At 36.1% G+C, this 19,756-nt stretch overlaps 1 protein-coding gene across 3 annotated transcripts; it reads right to left on the reverse strand.

The window, feature by feature from the left end:
- Positions 1-414: 414 nt before the first annotated feature.
- LOC104849585 (sulfotransferase 1E1) lies at positions 415-15,484 on the reverse strand. Of its 3 annotated transcripts, XM_010606084.3 has the most exons (9): positions 14,716-15,000; positions 14,168-14,310; positions 10,104-10,265; positions 8,260-8,385; positions 7,407-7,504; positions 6,036-6,162; positions 4,045-4,139; positions 2,518-2,698; positions 415-580 (listed from the first exon to the last, which is right to left on the reverse strand). In XM_010606084.3, exons 3-9 carry the CDS (start codon positions 10,249-10,251, stop codon positions 468-470), a joined length of 888 nt encoding a protein of 295 aa, XP_010604386.1. In that variant the 5' UTR covers positions 10,252-10,265; positions 14,168-14,310; positions 14,716-15,000; the 3' UTR covers positions 415-467. The 3 variants fall into 3 exon arrangements, with proteins under 3 accessions (XP_010604386.1, XP_010604384.1, XP_010604385.1); XM_010606082.1 differs by lacking the exons at positions 14,168-14,310; positions 14,716-15,000 and adding an exon at positions 15,374-15,484; XM_010606083.3 differs by having other exon boundaries at positions 14,168-15,000.
- Positions 15,485-19,756: the final 4,272 nt, after the last annotated feature.

A 19,756-nucleotide genomic window follows, 5' to 3' on the forward strand; every position in this document is an offset into this window, starting at 1 on the left:
GTGAATACAGTGGTACCTCGGTTCATGAATTTAATTACTGCAGGGAAGATGAATTTAATTACTGCAGGGAAGATGACCAAAGTCCTGCTGATCAACTGATGCAGAGTTCACAAATAGAAGTAAAAATTTCCCAAACACTTCTGTTTAGGAACTGAATTATTTGCTCACGGAAGTATTCATGAACTGAGGTATTACTGTATGTACTAAATGACCTAAATTTTTAAAAAAATCACAAAATAGCTTGTGGCATTTTTCATTAAACTAAAAAAGTGAACTACTTCTACATCACTTCCACAGATTACACTTTGCATAGTGTAGGAAAGAAAAAAAGATAATACTACTGATTCTTCTTCACTAAATATATGAACTTGATCTTTCAGAAGACTTCTTATCAATATAAAGTAAGAAAAAATGTAGACTGATAGGAAACTTTTAATCTCAGATACATTAAGGACAGCAAAGCACTGTCAGATCTCGGTTTTTAACTTCAATGTGCAACCTTTCATTTGCTGCTCATAGTGTATATCAAATCTCTCATTCAGGGCTAGTGTAAAGTAATTCTTCCAGTCTCCTGAAATTCCTGTAAAGAAAGAAAAAAATAGTCAGTATTGCATCTTCTCAACCAAAATTGTGAAATTTTCTAATGTTAGTCACTTTCCTTATCACCTAGTCAAGTTTTTCTTATAATCCACAATTTTTGCTATAAAATATATACATAAATATTGTATTTTTTGAGTTTACCAAGGTGAATTTGTCTCAGTTGGCTTTTGAAAAGAAGAGAAAATTTTATTCTTCCACTTTCTTCTTATGTGATTTTCCTTCCCTTTCACCTCAAGCATAGGGTCTTCCATGATGAAACCCATGTTTTCCCCATTCCCAAGTAATTAATTAAATATCTTCATACTAATAGCACTCACTCCAGACTTCTGCTTTTATATTCAGTTGCTCATATGTCACTGCCACCTGGATGATATACAAGTATTTCATTTCAATTAGCTCAAAATAAATTCACTTGCCCTACAAAATTATGTGCTCTTCACGTACTTTCTGATAATCTAGTTAAGGACAAGACTAGGTCCAATCCATAAACTGGAAAGTTACCCCTGGACACTAACATATTAATGTACTGTTGATGTTGGCTTTCTTTAAGTCCACTGACTCCTCTCCACTTTTGTGGCTAGGGCCCAAGTTTCCCACCCATTATTACAACAGTTTAGCAGCCTCTTCTTTATATATGTATATATTCTGGTAACTACTTGCTGATATTTCTATGTGGTGAGAGTGAGGATGCACCTTTCCTTCACCTACATACATATGTATGTTTTTTGTTTTCTTGTACTGGGGATTGAACTCAGGTCCTTGTTGCTTGCAAGGCAGGTCATTGAACTGCTGAGCTAAATCCCCGGCCCTCTTCTTTCTATCTTGCATCACACTTCCAACATGACTCAAAGAACAAAGGAATTCTCCTTATTTCTCTGTAGTTCATTAACCTTCTAATCAAGAAACTCTAAACTTGTCTACTGAACTGGTCCAAAATGCAGAAAATGAAAATGTGTGTTACTGATAATCAGATAATGTCCCCTGGCATAGCAGATAGCAGTCTTCCACAAGTAAAACCACTTTGTCCTGGGCCAGAGATTTAGCTCAATGGTTCTACTGCTTGCCTTGCAAGCCCAAGGACCCAAGTTCAATCCCTGGTACCAAAAAAACCAATAAAAAAAAAACAACAAAAAAAATCTAACTTTGACCTATATACATGTAGAAACTATGAAAAAAAAAAAGAGAAGCACTTCAAAGACTAGCTGATATATAATCTAAAATTGACTGGTTTTGCCTTGTGACACATGTGTTATTCCTATTATGTTTAAAGTTCTATGAGTACCTCACTAACAATTTGATTTACATAACAAAATCTGTTTCCATTTTGTTTCTGATTCCTCCCATGTTGATAAGAGGAAGTCTCAGCACTCTGCATAGCTTATTTGGCTTTGAATTCATAAACTGATCATGTAGGTGTCACTCCTCCTCTAAACAGTATTTCATCTCATTGCATTTTATTATCTTTCCTAAACAGGGATGTATTTAAATTCCTACTTTTTCCAATTCATCTTGACATTTTCAGTCTCTTGTTTGTGAAAAAACTAATACTTCAGAGTTAGAGTTTTAGCTCAGTGGCACCATGCCTGCCTGGCAAGTGATCCTGACTTTGATCCCTGGTACAAAAAACCAAAAAACAAAACAAACAAACAAAAAAACCTTTCTTGTTCTAAGAGGATTTCTTCATTTAAAATCAGAGGGAAATTGGATCATTCTTCTGAGTTTCTGTTTAGATCATAAGTAGACAATATATGTACGGAATATGGTGCAATTTAGAGACACACAGGCTTGGTTAATGATAGCTAGTAGAGTGTACTATTATTGCTGGTGATGAATTGAGGTATCTTTTAGTATTCTTATGCTGCAAAAACTAAATAAGCAATTTTACAGCAATAGAGGCAAATGCCATGACTTTCTTACCTTTCCTCATGAAGGGTGACACTTTTTGGTTCATGATTTCTTCTGGCATCATGGTGTAGTTGGTAGACGGATTGTTCTTCATCTCCTGAAATGATGTGTGCTTTATAATCTTGTCCACAAGCTCTTCTGATGACTTTCTCCCCAGGAACTGCATCAGTTTCATCACCTCTTTTCTGATGTCCTATAGAAAAAAAATGCTTTGAAGACAATATTGCTAAAATTGAATTAAACAAAATTTGGATAAAAATGAGAAAAAGTTTCTTTTTCTCAATTACGTAGGAATTAAAATTTAATGAAAAAAATGCTCCTTCGGAAATAGTTTTCTAAAAAGCCACCCTCTACATAATTGTTCTCATTCATAAAATGGATATAAAATACTGCAGAATTGTTAGAAGAATTAAATTAGATATTTGTGTAGCAATCATTGTAGTCTTTGGTAGTTATTTATGTTCAATTTATTTTATCAAGGAAAGTGAATGTATATTCTCAAATATAGAATATAGGACATACATTCTCAAAAATCACAGTGCCCTGTGACAGAAAGATTGAAACTGGCAGATGAGAACTTGCAGAAACCCTTTGTTTTTCTAAACTACTGTGATAGTGAGGAAAAATATGGAAACGGGAAATTTAAGAAGCATAAGATGTACTGGACCCAGACACAGGCATCACCATCTCCAGGCCACTCCTGCTATCTGCTCCATTGTTCTACTAAATCACTCAAAGCAACTCCTTGCAAGAGCAACTGCAGCTTTTATTCCAGTGTGCAATTCTCCCTGTGGAGATTTCTGTCTCCTTACCTTCCAAACTTCAGCATTAGTGACACCTTTAGGCTGATATACCTGACTGTCCAAATTTTAGTTACATGACTCAAGTTTTGTTCCTAACAATTCCCAAATCTACCATCTTATGTATACTTTTCTTTTTTATTTATTTCCTCATACTCCAAAGATCTTGTCTATGAACACAACCTTAATATGCCCACCTCTTTCTACTTGATACACTGTAAAAGAAAAAGCAAATTCATTTTTTTCATTCTTAGATTTCTCATGATTCAAATATAGAGAAAACTGAAACATGGTGATTATTGACCAAAATGGGGACTGGGGGGATGCAGACAAATGGGGAGTAAATTTCTGAGCTTCAAAGTTTATTTTTGGATATGGCAAAGATAATTATTTTATAATCTGTGTGTGATGATTCTAACAGTTATAGTTTTGAAGACTTAACAACTCTTTGACCATGGTTACTTTTCACAGGTATGTGTGGTTTTAAGAACTCAGTTTTTCTTTTGTTTTGTTTTGTTTGTATTTTATCCTTAGCAAATGTTTTAAGATATAGGCCTAAAATACTCGCTCACAGAAAACTTGTGTCTACTACTTTCAGTTCTCTGTTAACAAATCTGGATTATAGCGGCATCCTCAAAAGTTTGGAGCTGGTGGCTAATACTTGTTTAGAGTTGGTTTACTGATTCCACATGCTAGCATCTTAGAAATTACTGAATTGTTTATGTTTCCAGTCTCTCACCTCTTTCATATCTTCATAGAACATAAATAGCACACGAGGATCCTCATTCTTTTCCCACCACGATTTTACATGGTCATACCAGGAACCATAGGGAACTAAAAAGAAAAGAGAAGAAAAAAGTGTAAAGGCGTACTGTCAGATTTGTGCAGCTTGAAAACAAGTACTCAAATATCAGCAACAATAAAATAGAAGTGGATGAGCACAGATCTGTCACACAAGTTAAGCAACACTTGCTGCCTGAAAAAAAGCAAAATGTGTTGAATGAACGAAACCAAGAGCACACTGTGTTTCCATCCCTGCATCATCATTTGTGAAGTCACTTATTCCATCAGTTTAGTTCAAAGTTATGAGGACATTTTAAAAACTGGTTTGTGTGTCTGTATGTGTTTATTAAATTAGGCTACTAATATCAGGAGTTGAGTTAGAACTATTACCTGTCTCCCCAGCAGAAAAGTTCGGTGCCAGGGCCAAAGCATTTATACTCCGGCTTTCACCCCCTGCAGTGCCCACAGGGGAGGGCTCTGGGGCTGCAAGGTCCAGCCCGGGTATTAACGTCCCAGCCCTGCAAGCATGAGTGACCTCGGGTATTACTGTGCCTCAGTCACCCAAAGCCCTGAGAGCCAACTCCTGCAGGGCAGTCTGTGAGCTTCCCATGGGTGGAAACAGAGCAGCCCAGAGCCGCAGTACGCTGCTCCAGACAGGACCTGCTGCCCTCGGAGACACATGGAGCTGAGGCAGGAATGTGATGATAACTTATGCATTGCAATCATACACTAATGCAAAAGAAGACGGCATCCCAGCCACCAGTGAGGAAACTGTGCTCTGGGAAACCAGGCCCTAGTGCGAAGAAGGTGGGCTCCTATCCACCAGTAGTAATTTAGATCTCAAGAAATGCTCTCTTGGGGGTGCTTAGTGTTAGCTTTCTTTCAGAAAATTAGATGACAGAGATGGTATGGTGTAAGCACATGCTCTCCCCCTTTCCCTCTCCCTCTTTTACTCTCTCTCCTCTTGCCTACATACAACTATTTCATCCACATACAAACTAACAAAAACATTGCCACTGTGTATGAGCTGGTCTACTTTTCATTGTGTCATGATATGGTTTCTCCATTCTTTCATGCTAGTAGGCAATTTTTCATTATATAAGAAGTTCTACAATGTTTATTCATTCTTTTCACCTTATTCATGGTTTTTGTGGAGGTGTACATGTTGTCTTTTCCATCCTGCTATCAGGGCCTACATGATCTGGAGGCATATATTATACCCATAATACTTGGCAAAAATTATTTTTTCTATAATCCACATGTACCCTATATTGAGTCAATGTTATCTTATGAATATAAAATGGCATTATTATTTTTCCTTCGATTATTACTCAGAGTCCCCCTTCTTTAATGGATACTAGTGAATCCTGTACCCTTTCATCTTCAAATCCAAACACTTAGTTGCTTAATTCTAAGTATTTAATGTGAATTAAAACTTCTCATGGTGCTTGCTCAAGTAACTCCTTACTACTCTAGGTATCTGGTTGAAATATTCAGAGTACACACTGGGTCCCAAGAGGAAGGGTATTGGAGATATTCACAATTGGTTGTGAATTCATGCTCAAGTAACATCTAGCGCTTTTCTTGAAAGAAAATAGGCATTCTCCTGCCTTCATTACCTCCTCAGACAATAACAAATTGTGAAACGCCTTTCTGATAAGAAGAAATTAGACATTGTCTGAATTTCAGAGAAGAAACTTCTACCTCTAGCCTTCAGGCACACTTGAATGCAATTATCTTCAGGTGTTGCTCTGAAGTATCAAGATTCTGAAATTTTCCATACACTTGCTCTAAGCAGTAACTGCTTTTAGAATATCTTGTGTTTTGATCAAGGAGAGATAATAACCAGAACAGATGGTGAAAAAAAAAACAGAAAAGAACATGGGTGTGGAGATTTGTCCTTATCACTTATATGGGGCAAATTCAGAGAAAATAAACTGTTCCTACCTTGACCTTGCATGAATTTATCCACAAATTCTGGAAAGGATCCAGGATCTGGATGAATTGTAACCATTAGAAAGAAATAATAATAAGAGACGGCTACGTCTTTGGCATTCCGGCAAATATATATCATCTAACAAAAAAGGAATTGTGTATTACATCACTTAATTCTTCAACCATTGTCTCACCAGGATTTAAAGACTTCTACTTTCAGCTACAAAGGTAATAGTATTTTTTTGAAGTATTAAGATAAAACTTAATCTATGCTGTTCCCAGGTGAAACCTGTGAGTGGTGATTTGGATTAAACAAGCTGGCTAGAGTCTTACTGTCTAAGACAAAGTACTCATGACTGTACATGAAGTGGGAGAGAGACCACAGCGCACACATGCATGCACTCTACCTCTCACCCGGTGATACATGATGCTGCCTTCAACTCTGCCAGCAAGAGGATCATCACCTGCTGAAGTCCCTAGGCCTGGGACCAGAACTGAAGCTGAAATAAACTGCTTTCCCTCAGCTCTCAGCCAGGCTATGACACTGAGTTATTAACAACGGAATGAACATTCAGAATGTGTTATGATGCCTGTCTAATTTACAGTTTTATTTTTACATTTATATGCCTCACAGTGCCAAGTATGAAGTTTTACAAAAGGAGGATATTTAGTACAACCAGTAATTACAACAGACACAAAAGTAGCTTCTAAATAATCTGCTTAGAATATGCTGTGTACTATGTCAAGCAATTGCAAGCTTAATTTATTTAATCCTTCTAACAATTCTATGGGTTTCTCAGTCACTTTCCTTGCAAGTGAGAAACAATGCTGGATACCCACAGCTTAAAGGAGAAGTTTATTTTAGCTCATGTTTCCCCCCATAGTTAGCTAGGAAGCAAGGAAAGGCAAGTGTGGGAAAGGCTGCTCACTGCATGACAGCTGGGAAGCAGAGAGAGAAGGGAGGAGCCTGGGAAGCGGGGGACCAGCACCTGTCAGCCAGACCCACCTCCCAGCACCAACCTAGCTACAACACATCTATAATCCAATCACCTTCCACAAGCCACTGCCTCTGAACAGAGGGAGCTTTGGGGACGTGCAAATATAAACCATAGCAATGTGGACGATGTTATTGTATTTCTACAGACACCTGTGACTTAGAGAATTTAACTGGGTCTTTTAGGAATCACCTCAGGCCAATGGCAGAGTTGAAATGATAGTACAGATTCTCCGAGTTCCCTGACTCTAATCCACATTAATTATGCAACTATGGATCCAGTGACAGGCAAAGAAGTGTGCATATGCGCACTGAAGGTGATATCTGACTTGATCATTCTAAGGGTCTTCGCTTGTGGTGAGCTTCGGAGAGCATTCGACCCTGGTTACCTTACACCTCTTTTCCCAAAACGAGGCTGGAAGAAGTTGAGGTGGCAGATGAGTCTTTATCATCCTTGGAGATTTCATCTCTTTTAGTTGTTTCACACCTGATTTTTAAACGTTAGAACAAAGTTAGATCATATTAACGTCTTTAAATATTTATATGGATTTATATACATTTTTGAAAACAGTGGCAACTTTTAGATTTTATGTGGTGCTCACAATAATCATACTGGGAAAAATACAGGAAAAATTATAGAGAAACAATAACATCAAATTAAAATTTTAGCACCTGTAGATTATTATTCACATTATAGTAAAATTGTTCATACAAATGTACTTACATGCTTTGATCCCAGCTATCCCAAACCATACTTGGGGAAATTTTCATATCTCATCATTGCCTTTTATCCTCAATATATTATAGTCAACTGTAATGCCAAGAAATCTCAATAGATTTTAATGATTTCATAGTGCTACATTTTATCCATTCTTTTGTTGACTAACATTTAAGTTTTTAATTGTTCATACCATCAAACCAATCCGTGATTAGTATGCTTCTCAATATGTGCCCGAAGATTTATGAATATCTCCCAGTATTTAAAATTTTTCACATTTTGCTCACAGGAAAATGCTCACATATTATGAGACTCTACTGAATGCAAGCAAAAGCTAATATTTTACTCTACTCTGGACATGTGCTATGTAAAACATCATCAAGATTTAAATGTAAATGTACAGTCCTTCTTATATAACAGATACAATACAAATTGCCACTCTTGCTTGTGATCCTTGCTTGTGTTATCTTTAGCCACAACTTAAAATATTTGTGTTGAGTTTTTAAAATCAACTTGAATATTACCATTAAACATCTCCTTGGCTCTGCATTCCAGGTGAGGTACTCGGTTAAAAATTGCATCTTCTTTGCATTTTTCCACATCTCCATCTTTATAGATCATATATACAATTTCAGTAAGCCAGGTTGTGCCTGTAACAATTGAATAAGCCTTATTTTCCATTGACCACTAAGGGCTGGATTTTTAGATGGATAAAATGCAAAGGTGTCAATGTGATATTATTTGAAGAGTGTTTAGTCACAGGACTAAGAGCAATCTTATCTCCAATAGTTAATCTTATAGGACCGCAAGATAGCCTTGACAAATAAGGATACGGAGTATAGTCAAAAACATCTGGCAAGTTTTTCACATTTGTCTGCGATGAAGTATATGATTGTGAAAGCTGATAATATTTTGTACTTCAGTGTTTACAACTAAATAATCAAGAGAATTGAATAACTGGTACTGTTTGCATAAATACTTAGAACTGCAAGGTCACTGACAGCTTTTCTCCTTCGGGTTTCCTCTGGTTTCAGAGAATACAGAGTAGTATAAATCTTATCTCTGTCCTCTGGTGCCATTCAGAAAAGTCAGAAACAGTGTTCAAAGATAGCGATGTTTTCTTTCAATGCTATGAACTATAGATGGGCAGTGGGGGTTAAAGGATTACAAAGGAGGAGTATATAACTCAGTGTTTTGCTGATGCTCTGAAATGTTTTGTCCAAAAAAAAAATCCCTTAATGACTAAGCTTAGGCTTAATCAAATATTTGAATAAATCCACTGCTTTTGTCAGATAGGGAAGGTTCTACCAGGCAGAAGCATGGTCTCTTTTTGTTTAAATCATGATGGGATACTTAATATTTTACAGTAGGAAGGAAAATAATTATAAATACACTATAGAGCCTACAGATAATGTGTCTGATGTATGGGACAAAGGTACAACACAATGCACATAGCAGGCACAAAGGCCTGGTGCTCCTGCTAAAGTCTGAGCTGTTTATAAAAGTTATGAAAAGGTGTTGACAGACATTAACCAAAAGAGCAAAATTACCAGAATGTGTTTTAGAACAATTTTGCTGGTAGCGAAACATACAACAAAAGAGTAAGGGAGACACCAGATCCTGTAAGATGTCAACTGTGAGGCTCGTGTACAAGTCAAACTGGGCAAAATATTGCAATTTCTAAAACTGAGGAAATGAGGAGACAAGAAGTAAAGGGAGAAGAGTTCTCAGGCTTCCTCTCTGGGTCACTGGCCTTGTGCTGCCCTGGAGTGGAGCCCAGAAAATGAGTGGAGGATCAGTTTCAGAGCTGGGGTCACCAAAGATGTACCTCGTTTGGCATGTATGTTTTTCAAGTGCTAAATGAAACAATGAGAGAAGGCTGTCTGGATTGAACTGTTTTAATTTAAGTCTATTGGTCTGTGGCAGTAAAACTAGAAAACTGCACTTCCCAGGCAAGCAAATCTCAGAAGAAAGTTATCGCTTTAAGAATAAGTTTTATGGGTAGCTTTAAAGATGCGGAGCGGGTTGTCAGAAAGCGAGCTGTTGAAATCCATGAAAAGCGCTTATACTCTGCACGTCCTATAGACCATAATACAAAACAAGCCATAAAACTATATAAATTTTCCTCATGGAATGAATATAGATTTTCATGTATACTGCATAATTTTCAAATGTGATCAGTGATTTGCACCTCTCAGTGAGCTTTTCAAGTTACGGATTATAGTCATGGGATAGAGCTAAAATATACTAATTGTATCACGTGTACCAAATATACAACTTTCTCATTTGATAAAGAAAATTAATATGTAAGTGACCAGCTCCAGATTTACCGTTCAGGTGGGTAATAGTTCTCATCATAGAGACCTACCGGATTTAGGGTAGGCAGCAATGACAAGGTCATCTGGTCTCGCCTGGAAGGCTTCCACATCACTCCAATATTCGATGAACTCTTTATATAAGAGGATTCCATGGATTTCACCGAAGTTTTCACCATAGTCATATTTGGAAGAATCCATCGTAGAGGGGTACACTGAAAAAATAATGGTCCATTTTATACTTTGTGTATACAACATTTCAGATTTTAGCAAAAATGTGTATTGAGGCCCTCTCTGGTGTGTACGGATTCTTACACAGGTACAGCAGAGGTAAATGGAAGATTTATTATAACACGGTCCTGATACTCTTATAAAGATAGGTCTGATATACAGAAAACATATTGGGAATGTAAGTTTCTAATCTTGCTATTAATAAAAGTCTATGAAGAGGATTCTAGGCACAACAAAATATAATTCTTAGATCTAAGTAAAAATTGGAGTGTCTCTAAAACATGTTGTAATGAATAAAAATAATAAGGCCTTCAATTCATGTCAAAATTGGGAGATTATAAAATAATTGAGGGAGCATATGAAAAGACTAAAGTGTTTTGAAATACAACAATAATTTGGTGAAGAGCTCACTTAGGTATACATTAAATAATAATAAACATCAGAGATCTTATTTGATAGTTATTCGCAGGCATTAAGTGTAATGTTTCCTTAGTCGCTGAGTATGTGTCACTTAAGGAAAAGAATTTAGATGGTGAGTATGTATCTTTATGAAATCAAGCTGGGACTGGTGGTGCATAATTGTAGTCCTATGACTCTGGGAAGCTGAGACAGGAAGATCACTAGTTTCTACCCAGCCTGGGCAATGAAGTGACTTAATGAGACTCAGTCTTAAAATAAAATATTTTTGTGAAAGAGCTGGGGATGTAGCTCAATGTGAAGGCCCTCAGTTCAATTTCCAGTGCCACCAAAAAAAATGTTGAAATTAATGACACTAGGTTTGTTATATCTAAAATATGGAATCTTGGTAACATCGGTGATTGCTTTGTGACCTGTTCCATTACTTTACTTTTCTCTCTCACTCAGTCACTAAGCAGAAGATGCTTCCACTCACTGACTCGTCTAAATTACTGTATAAGGAAGAACACGATGGTTCAAATTCATCCCTCACCTAATAACAATCCATTTCACAGTTTATTAGTTTGCATCTGCCTTTTGTTTTCATTTTTTTCAAACTTACTCCATTTTAAGTTTATGATTATGCATCTCAGTAAATTTCACCTTTGCTTGGGGTTGCCTTTTCTGGATCCTTCTCATATTCACTCTCACCCTAAAGATCTCTGCTAAGTTGTTTTATACTTGAAAATGCATGGCTGCTGCAAGTCTTGGTTTCTATTTCAGTGGCTTTATCTGAGAAAAGACTCCTGCAGGCAATTATTTCAGCTACCAAATGTATTCCCTTTAGTACAGAGAATTCCATTCCTTGAGAGAATGCATCTTTTAAGTAAAAATGAAAATAGTACACATTCTAACAAATAAGTAAAACATAAATGTCCACATCCTACAAATCAAACTAAATAGTTAAACCATGGACTTATGTTGAAAGTCTCATCTGGTCGCGTTTTCCCACTACACCTCTAGGCTGCACATCACAGGCATTGCATCTTAACTCCTCCTTGGCAGCACTTTGACCAAATGCCACTCATCTCTTCTTCCCGTTGTCCTTTCATCTCTACCTGTAAAATCCATGCCTTGCTTCAGAACCTTCCAGTTGCTATTTGGGTATGACAATAGCCTTCTCACTGGCTTTTCTCTAATTAGTCTATCAAGCCTATTTCTATGAAAGAAAATGAATATCACTTCTTTTGTGCCCACTTTCGAATGTTTTATTTTACATGCCCTGTCTGCATGAAACACAGTTCTATGAAAATGTAGATATTCTTATCAGCCAAGCTAAGTCTGTCTAAAATTGGACTCACTGAGGTCAGAAACTATATGTGTCTTCCTGCAGGAACACACTTACATGTATGTGTCACACGTACATACAGATACATGTATGCTCGATGTGATACCAGGACTGTGGAAACAAGTTAAACGAGGGCCAGGGATTTAGCTCAGTGGCACCACACCTGCCTCAAGTGTAAGGTCCTGAGTTTGATCCCTGGCACACACACAAAAAAAGTTAAATGATGCAAACAAAATAAAATTATTGTCTTTATTCTACCTATAAGAGACAACCGCTCACATAGAACAGTATTTAAACTTCTAGATATTTAAATACATTAAAAAGTTATAAGCTTATGTGTTTCACTTAATTTACACTGTTTTATATTACTTTTATGATCTGTGTCACCACTGAAATATATAATGTGAACTTAGGTTTTAACACTGACACATTGAGATGGCCTTTTAATTTTGTGACTGACACCTATTTTATAGTGTGGAATTTCTGTCGATGACACTGTTGTTCATTGGGAGAAATTCACTCTACATGTTTTTGAGCACATGTGTTGCACAATCACCTTTGCAATGCCTGCAGAATTGCTTAAAAAAGTGTACAAATAAAAATATTGAAAAGCATTAATTATTAAAAGACTGTACCTATTTGCATAAATCATAAAACTCCCAGTTTTTTCAGTTTGATGATATTGAAAATAATTTATAGCAATTTTTACAACTGAAAAATGTATTTTAAAGTATCTTTTTGAGGTTTATCCTTCATAGCTTCTTTGTAATTTTTTATATTTCTCAAGTTTTTAGTTGTTTTAATCAGGTTGATATATTTTGCCTGTCTAGAATGTGCTTTCAATATTCATAATTGTTTGTTAATTAATAATAATTGATTATTGTTCTCTGTGTTAAGAAATCTTTTTTTTCTGTCTTGTATGGCAACTTTCTTTGCTTTTTTAATTGTGTTGTACAGGAGTTTCTCTTAGGTTTGTTTGTTTGTTTGTTTGTTTTCTTTCTTGAGACAGGGTCTCGCTATATAGATCAGATTGGCCTGAACTCACTACATAACCCAACGTGTTGTCTCTTGAAATCATGATGATTCTCCTGTCTCAGCCTCCTGCGTGTTGAGATTACAGGCCTGCACCACCATATTCAGCAGAAGAATTTTATTAACAGTATCAAATATGTCAAAGATTCCTTTTATTTGGCATATTTACCTATGTATTTAACTGGACACATGTAATGAGAAACACTGTGTTAAAAGTTTGTATATTTGTATTCAGATAGATAATTAATGTACATACAGAACAGAATATAACTAGAGAGCTCAGGCTCTCAAATAGACCATCCTGATTTAAATCCTAATTCCTTTTTTTTTTTTGGAAATATTATCATCTTCACCAAATATTTTAGCTCTAGTGTGATCTATTTTCTCAATATGGAATGCAGATGATAATACTTATCTGAAAGAGTTATTGGAAATAAGTGAGACAAGTATCAGTTACAAACACTTAATACAAGTTTATACAGTCAGCACAATCTATCAGAGGTCTGTCAATCAAAGTTGCTCAGGTGTTAACAGTATATACTAAAACACAGTCTCTGTAACCCAAAAGGAAAAACTTGTGCTTTCACCAATTTCCAAGAATGGACTTCATGAATGTGCTTTTCTTTAGAGAAACTCCTATTCTTTATCTGTTTGCACTCTGCAGATATTCACTATGACTTATTGTGATTTGTTTGCTTGTATAAATTTCTCTGAGATAACTCAGTATTTCAATTCATCTCCAAATTTCACAAGACAAGAGACATTGTGTGAAACGTTTTCCTGTATTTGTTTTTATTTAAAGAATGGTTTAACACATGCTTTGGAAATCACCAAGCTGGATTAGTCATAGTCATTAGTCTTCCCAAAAGGAAAGGAATCCCAGTCCCTAAGAGCAACCTCAATTCCAGAAAAGAAAAAAAAAGCAGAACCTCCCTGTCAGGCATATCAGATGCAATCTCACAAAAGTTGTGACATTTCTATTCCTAAAGTAAAAATTAGTCTTGTCAATAAATCAACTTGTTTCCCAAAGTTTCTTCCTACCCTCAGAAGATAAGACATTTTTTGGCAGAAGAAATGAGTACAAAAGTGAGTATAAAAGGCACCACTTACCTTGTCTACTGTTTGGATTTGTTAATGAATTTTTGAAGTTTCAGTCAAGATTGTAAGAATTGGCTCATAGTCAACTGGAAGTGGATCATTTAGCACTGAGTGGTTGGCTGACCTGCAACTGCCTCTCCATGCTCAGGTTCGGTCTCAGGGATATAAAGACGTGTAGTAAGATCTCTCCCCTCCTGTCATTTCATTTGATAATGTGTGTATTTGCTTTCTAGCTGCCTTCTTTTTTCTTAACAGACTTATTTTAGCTGAAAGTTGTCAATTTATTTTAATAAAAGAATATGTAAGCCACAATTATTTAAGGTCAGCAATTAAGAAATGCTAATTGGTGACTCATAAGTTTAATTAGATTCAAAAAGGTTTTTCCTATCATTTCTCTCTCTTCTTTCTTTCTTTTTTCTGTTTTCCTTTCTTCCTCTTGCTCTTCTCCATTTTCCCAATTGTCTTGTGTCCAATAAATATTTTCTGTGTGCATGTTCCTTTCCAGGTAGTTTCTGGGGCATTCTAATGCACTGTCATGGTTCTCATGCTGTTAGACTTACCTGGATTTCGGGAAAGTGGCCAAAAGCAGAAATTATCCTGTGATACATCTTTCCATGTAGGCCTCACGATGTGATTAAAGATAGATACTCACAATTATTCTTTACATATAATCATTAAAGTCTCTGTAGATCTACCCATTCCACTAAAAATTCTTTACAGTGCACATAATATCCTGCTAACCACACATCAGTCATTTGCTAGGACCCTGGACTTCACTGTATTGATTTAAAGTTTCCTATTAAGAAGTAACAGCATTATTTGCAAGGTCCTTCATATAGTAGACTACTTCTGATACATTTCACATGAATAAAAGTGAGACTAGAAATCTTTCTTCATTCTTTTACTCACTTGCTTGCTGCCTTTATTTCCCATTAATTAACTAGGAAACATAACCAGCATATAGCACTTCCACGGTAGTCACAAAACTGGAATTTTATGTTAAAACTCTTGAAGCAGAAAATATTATATGAAACAGGTTATTTTTAAAGACAAATGACTGATTTTAAAATTCTTTCAATGTTTTGCAATCACAATGTTAGTATCAATAAGAACTTTATCTTCTCTATATTTTCTTTTTAATGGCTTTGCAAAATATGACATACATTCTATACTTTATCTAAAATATAAATGTTAACATCAATAACAAAAAAGTACAACCTGTCCAGTTGATCCTGGAAAGAAATGGAATGGTCTAGTTTAGTTGTCTTCAAACACCAACACAGATTGTAAGCTGCAAAGAAGAGATGAGAACTATTTGTACATTTGAAATGTTTCTGGGGAGTTTTTATACTTAATGCCAGAGAGGAGGTGGAGATTAGTTTGTGGGTGTGGCTCTGCCATGCAATGGATTAGCACAGATCTGAAAGCATACCTGCAGATGCACTTATAGATAGAAACGAGATCCATCCCTTCACACAGAGAGGCAGAAAGACTCTGTAATTGGACGTGTGGTTTTTAAGCTTCTTTGGCTCACAGTTAAATTCCTAAAATTTCTAGTAGCTTTCAGGGGGTGCAGGGAGGGAATGACAGGAAGAGAAGGGAAGGTGGAAGCAGAGGTCATGAGCAAAACTGTAGAGAGTGGAATGGAAAGGCCCCCAAGCCTCCCGCTGAATAATACTGGATTGATATTCAGGGAAAATAAACCTTGGAGGATCAAGAAAAGAAAATGACAGGGAAGAAAGTGGAGTGTAGCAAGGATCCTGGATTAGGTGTCCTTCCAAAGACAGCTTCACAATACTTGCTGTCCTAACAAGCTCACTGGAAGCAAATCCTATTTTAAATATTTGCCTTTACCTCTTAAACAGCTCTGAAAATAAGAGCTGACTACTAAGGAAAGCATATACACATCAATCTGGATGGGATTATTATTTTAGAAACCTACTCCTCTCTGTTCCCTTTCACACAGTTTGTCCTAGCCCCGGTTAGCTCTCAGTTGTCTTATTTAGATTATACTTCTCCCAAGAGAACTCTGCCTGACTTGTTCTGTGGCCATTTATCTTGATCCTTAGAATCTGTTCAGGGGTCTGCTGAGCATAGTGACATGTCCTAGAGTCCCAGCACTCCGGAAGACTTAGGCAGAAGGAACAGATGATCAAGCCTAGCCTGGGCATCTTAGTGATACAAAAAGAATTTGTCTCAGAGTAAAAAAATTAAAAGTTTAAAACAGGGCTGAGGATATAACTCAGTATAAAAGCCCTGAGTTCAATCCCTACTGGAAAGAGCGTGGAAGATATATATCACACCCTGATGACACACTGCACACAAATGCTGGGCTGGCATGTCTGTGTGACATAATGTTCCCCAGACAGTGGACATTACTTATTAGAGATCATTGAGCTGTTTCATTTCCTTATGCATCATACATGTACTTCCTTTTGGACAAATTTGAGGCTCCAGAAGTCTGATTTTTATATCACAAGGTTTTAATATTGATAGTATTGATAGTGTAAAGATAAAGGCAATTGTAACTGACTTTTTAAAATTGCTAACAAACTTTATTGTTAGAACAGTTTTAAGTTTTAAAAAAAGGAGCAGATGATACAGAGAAGTCTCATATAGCTCTTTTCCCTTGCATAGTTTCTCCTATTATTGCACCTTGCCTTAGTGTTATACATTTGTTACCACTGAAAAGCCAATATTGATACAGTAATATTAACCAGAGCCCATGGTAGACATTAAAGTTCACTCTTTGTTGGATGCAAGTCACTGAATATTAACACATACATAATGTATTTGACTTCACTCCCCAGTACCAAAAAAAACCTAAAACAAATAAATAATCAAACAAAACAAATCCGTAATGTAATGCACCCACCTTTCTGTATCCAACAGAATAGTTTATCTTCTCTAAAAGCCCTTGAGCTTAAGCTACTTAGCCTGCTCCCACTTCCCATAATCTTTGTTCTCTCTTTAGTTTGGCTCTAGCATTTCCAGATTAGCATCTCTGAATTAATGTGCATTCTTCTAGCTGTTCTGGAGACCTGCTGATACTTTCCCTTTTATTGCTGAATAGTGTCCAATTGCATGGAGATGCCATACTTTTGTTTTTCCATTCAACTCTTAAAATACATCTTTGGCAAGTAGAAGGAAAACATTGATAAACATTAAACCTGCAGGTTTTTATGGGAATGTATTTTATGGATTTACTATACTCATATAAATACCTGTGTGCATTTACTTCATGGTACAGTAAACAATATTTAAGTTTGTAAGGAACATCCAAGCCATTTTCCAAAGTAATTGTAGCATTTTGAATTCTTCCTATCTATTAACCAGAGTTCCCTTTGTTCTACACCCTGGTGACACTTTCTATTGTCAGACATCTGAATATTACACAATGAGTGTCAGTTTGTGTTTGATATAGCTGAAGTAATGCTGCCATATTCAAGTTTCTTTAGTGTAGTTGTTTTTTGTTTGTTTGTTTGTTTGTTTCCTCTGTTAACTTTGATAATTTTCAGAAATTCTTTCTTAAATAGAATTGTAACAGTTTTTTTCAGTTGTGCTGTAAGTACCATTATTATACCAGAGTCTTGCTAATGTACAGACAAGATATTGGAGATGAGGGAAGATCTAGAATTCTTGATTTGATTTAGACATCTTTGCATTTTCTTTCCTGAGCTCCAGGTCTATGGCCTTTCAAAGCAATTCTCAGCCCCAACCCATGCAACTGTGGCACTTGCTAAGATGAGACAAAAAGTATAAAGAGACCAGTAAAGGAGCATTTCCTTTCCCCCAAGTCTGACAAACCTCTGGTAAAGTATCTTTCCTTTGTAAGCAGTGTCTTGTAAAACATTCTAAGCTTTTTCCAAAGTGATTCTCCCTTTACCTTAACAGGAGGGAAATTAGTTGGCTCTTCACTTTGTTTTTGTATTGTTGTTTATTTATTTGTTCATTTGGGAAAGGATCAGCATCTCCTGCTTTCCAGGATTCTTCTCTATCTTCTCTTAGTGGTGCCTCTTTAAATTTTGTAGATTTGTACTTGACTTTTAGTAAGTATAGCCCCAAGATCACAGGAGATAAGGCCTTGTGCAAGGACACAGAGGTGATAAATCATTGCCAAATGACACATTGCAGCCCTTTAGCTTGAAATTCATCCCCTGAACTCATCCACTTATTTTTCCAGTTTGTCTAGACCATTGAGAGACAGAAATCAGGGTCACTATAAACTTTACTTTTTTTTTTCTCTTTGAGTTTATTGTTATGTTTTATGCATACAGTACAGTTACATTCATCATTGGGATCTTGTACCTTTACATGACAGGTCTTGAGTCTCATTTTTTCTCCATATCCCTGCCCTCCTGTCACCCCTCTCCTGCCCTATTTACAAAAAATTTATTTCCATTTTTTTCTTTTCGCATATTTTTTATTTACCCTTATTACATTTCCCCTACACTTTCCACTTCACCTACAAGTTTATCCCTTTTCTTCCTATTTCCAATGGTCAATTATGCCACTGGATCTTATTTACAATTATAGTTTTTCCCACTAGAGAATCTCCTTGGTATTTACACATGTGTAACATTTATTTCACTTAAGAGTATGACATCAATATACATCCATTTTACTATGAATGACTCTAAATTCTCATTCCTTAGAGCTGAGTAGTATTCCATTTTATAGAAAAACCACATCTTCTTTATCCAGTCTTCAACTGATGTGCAATTGGGCTGTTTCCAAATTTTAGCTATTACAAACTCTCCTGCTATAAATATGGGTACACATATATCAATGTAGTATGATTCTTTTAATTTTTTTGGAAAGATACCTAGCAGAGCGATGTCTGGGTCAAATAGAACCTCAAATCCTAGTTATTTGAGGTATCTCCTTATTGATATTCCATACTGGTTGCACCAGGCTGCACTCCCACCACAATAGAGAAGGGTTTTCTTCTCCCCACAACCACACCAACTTTGTTATTGGTTGATTTATTGATAGCATCCATTGTTTGTAGGGTGAGGTGGAATCTCAGAGTTGTTTTCATCTGCATCTCTCGAAGGACCAGTGATGTGGTACATGTTTTCATATATTTATTTCATGCTTTTACTTCTTTGTCTGAGAAATATCTGTTCATTTCAGATGCCCATTTTTGAATTGGGTCTTCATATTTGGGGGACCTGATTTTTTCAGCTCTTTATATATTCTATATAATAGGCCTTTGTCTGATGAGCAGCTGGTAATTTTTTTTTCCCATATTGCAGGTTCTCTTAGTTCTGTTGGTGGTTTCTTTTGCAGTGCAGAAGCTTTTCAAAGAGATGAGATCTCAGTTGTTGATTCATTGTTCTTATTCCCATACTACTGAGGAATTGTTCATAAAGTATTTTCCTATGAAAATGACTGCACTTGAAAATCAATAGCCTTCTTCTACACAAATAAAAGGTTCACTGAGAGAGAAAATAAGGAAACAATTCCTTTCACAACAGCATCCCAAAATATGAAGTATCTACAAATCAATCTAATGAAAGAAGAAAAAACTTCTACATTGAAAACTACAGCACTCTGAAAAAAGAGATCGAAGGGGATATAAGAAAATGGAAAGATAAT

This window comes from Fukomys damarensis, unplaced genomic scaffold (assembly GCF_012274545.1).
Source record: "Fukomys damarensis isolate Sample0158 unplaced genomic scaffold, DMR_v1.0_HiC HiC_scaffold_35, whole genome shotgun sequence".
NCBI classification, from domain to species: Eukaryota; Metazoa; Chordata; class Mammalia; order Rodentia; family Bathyergidae; genus Fukomys; species Fukomys damarensis.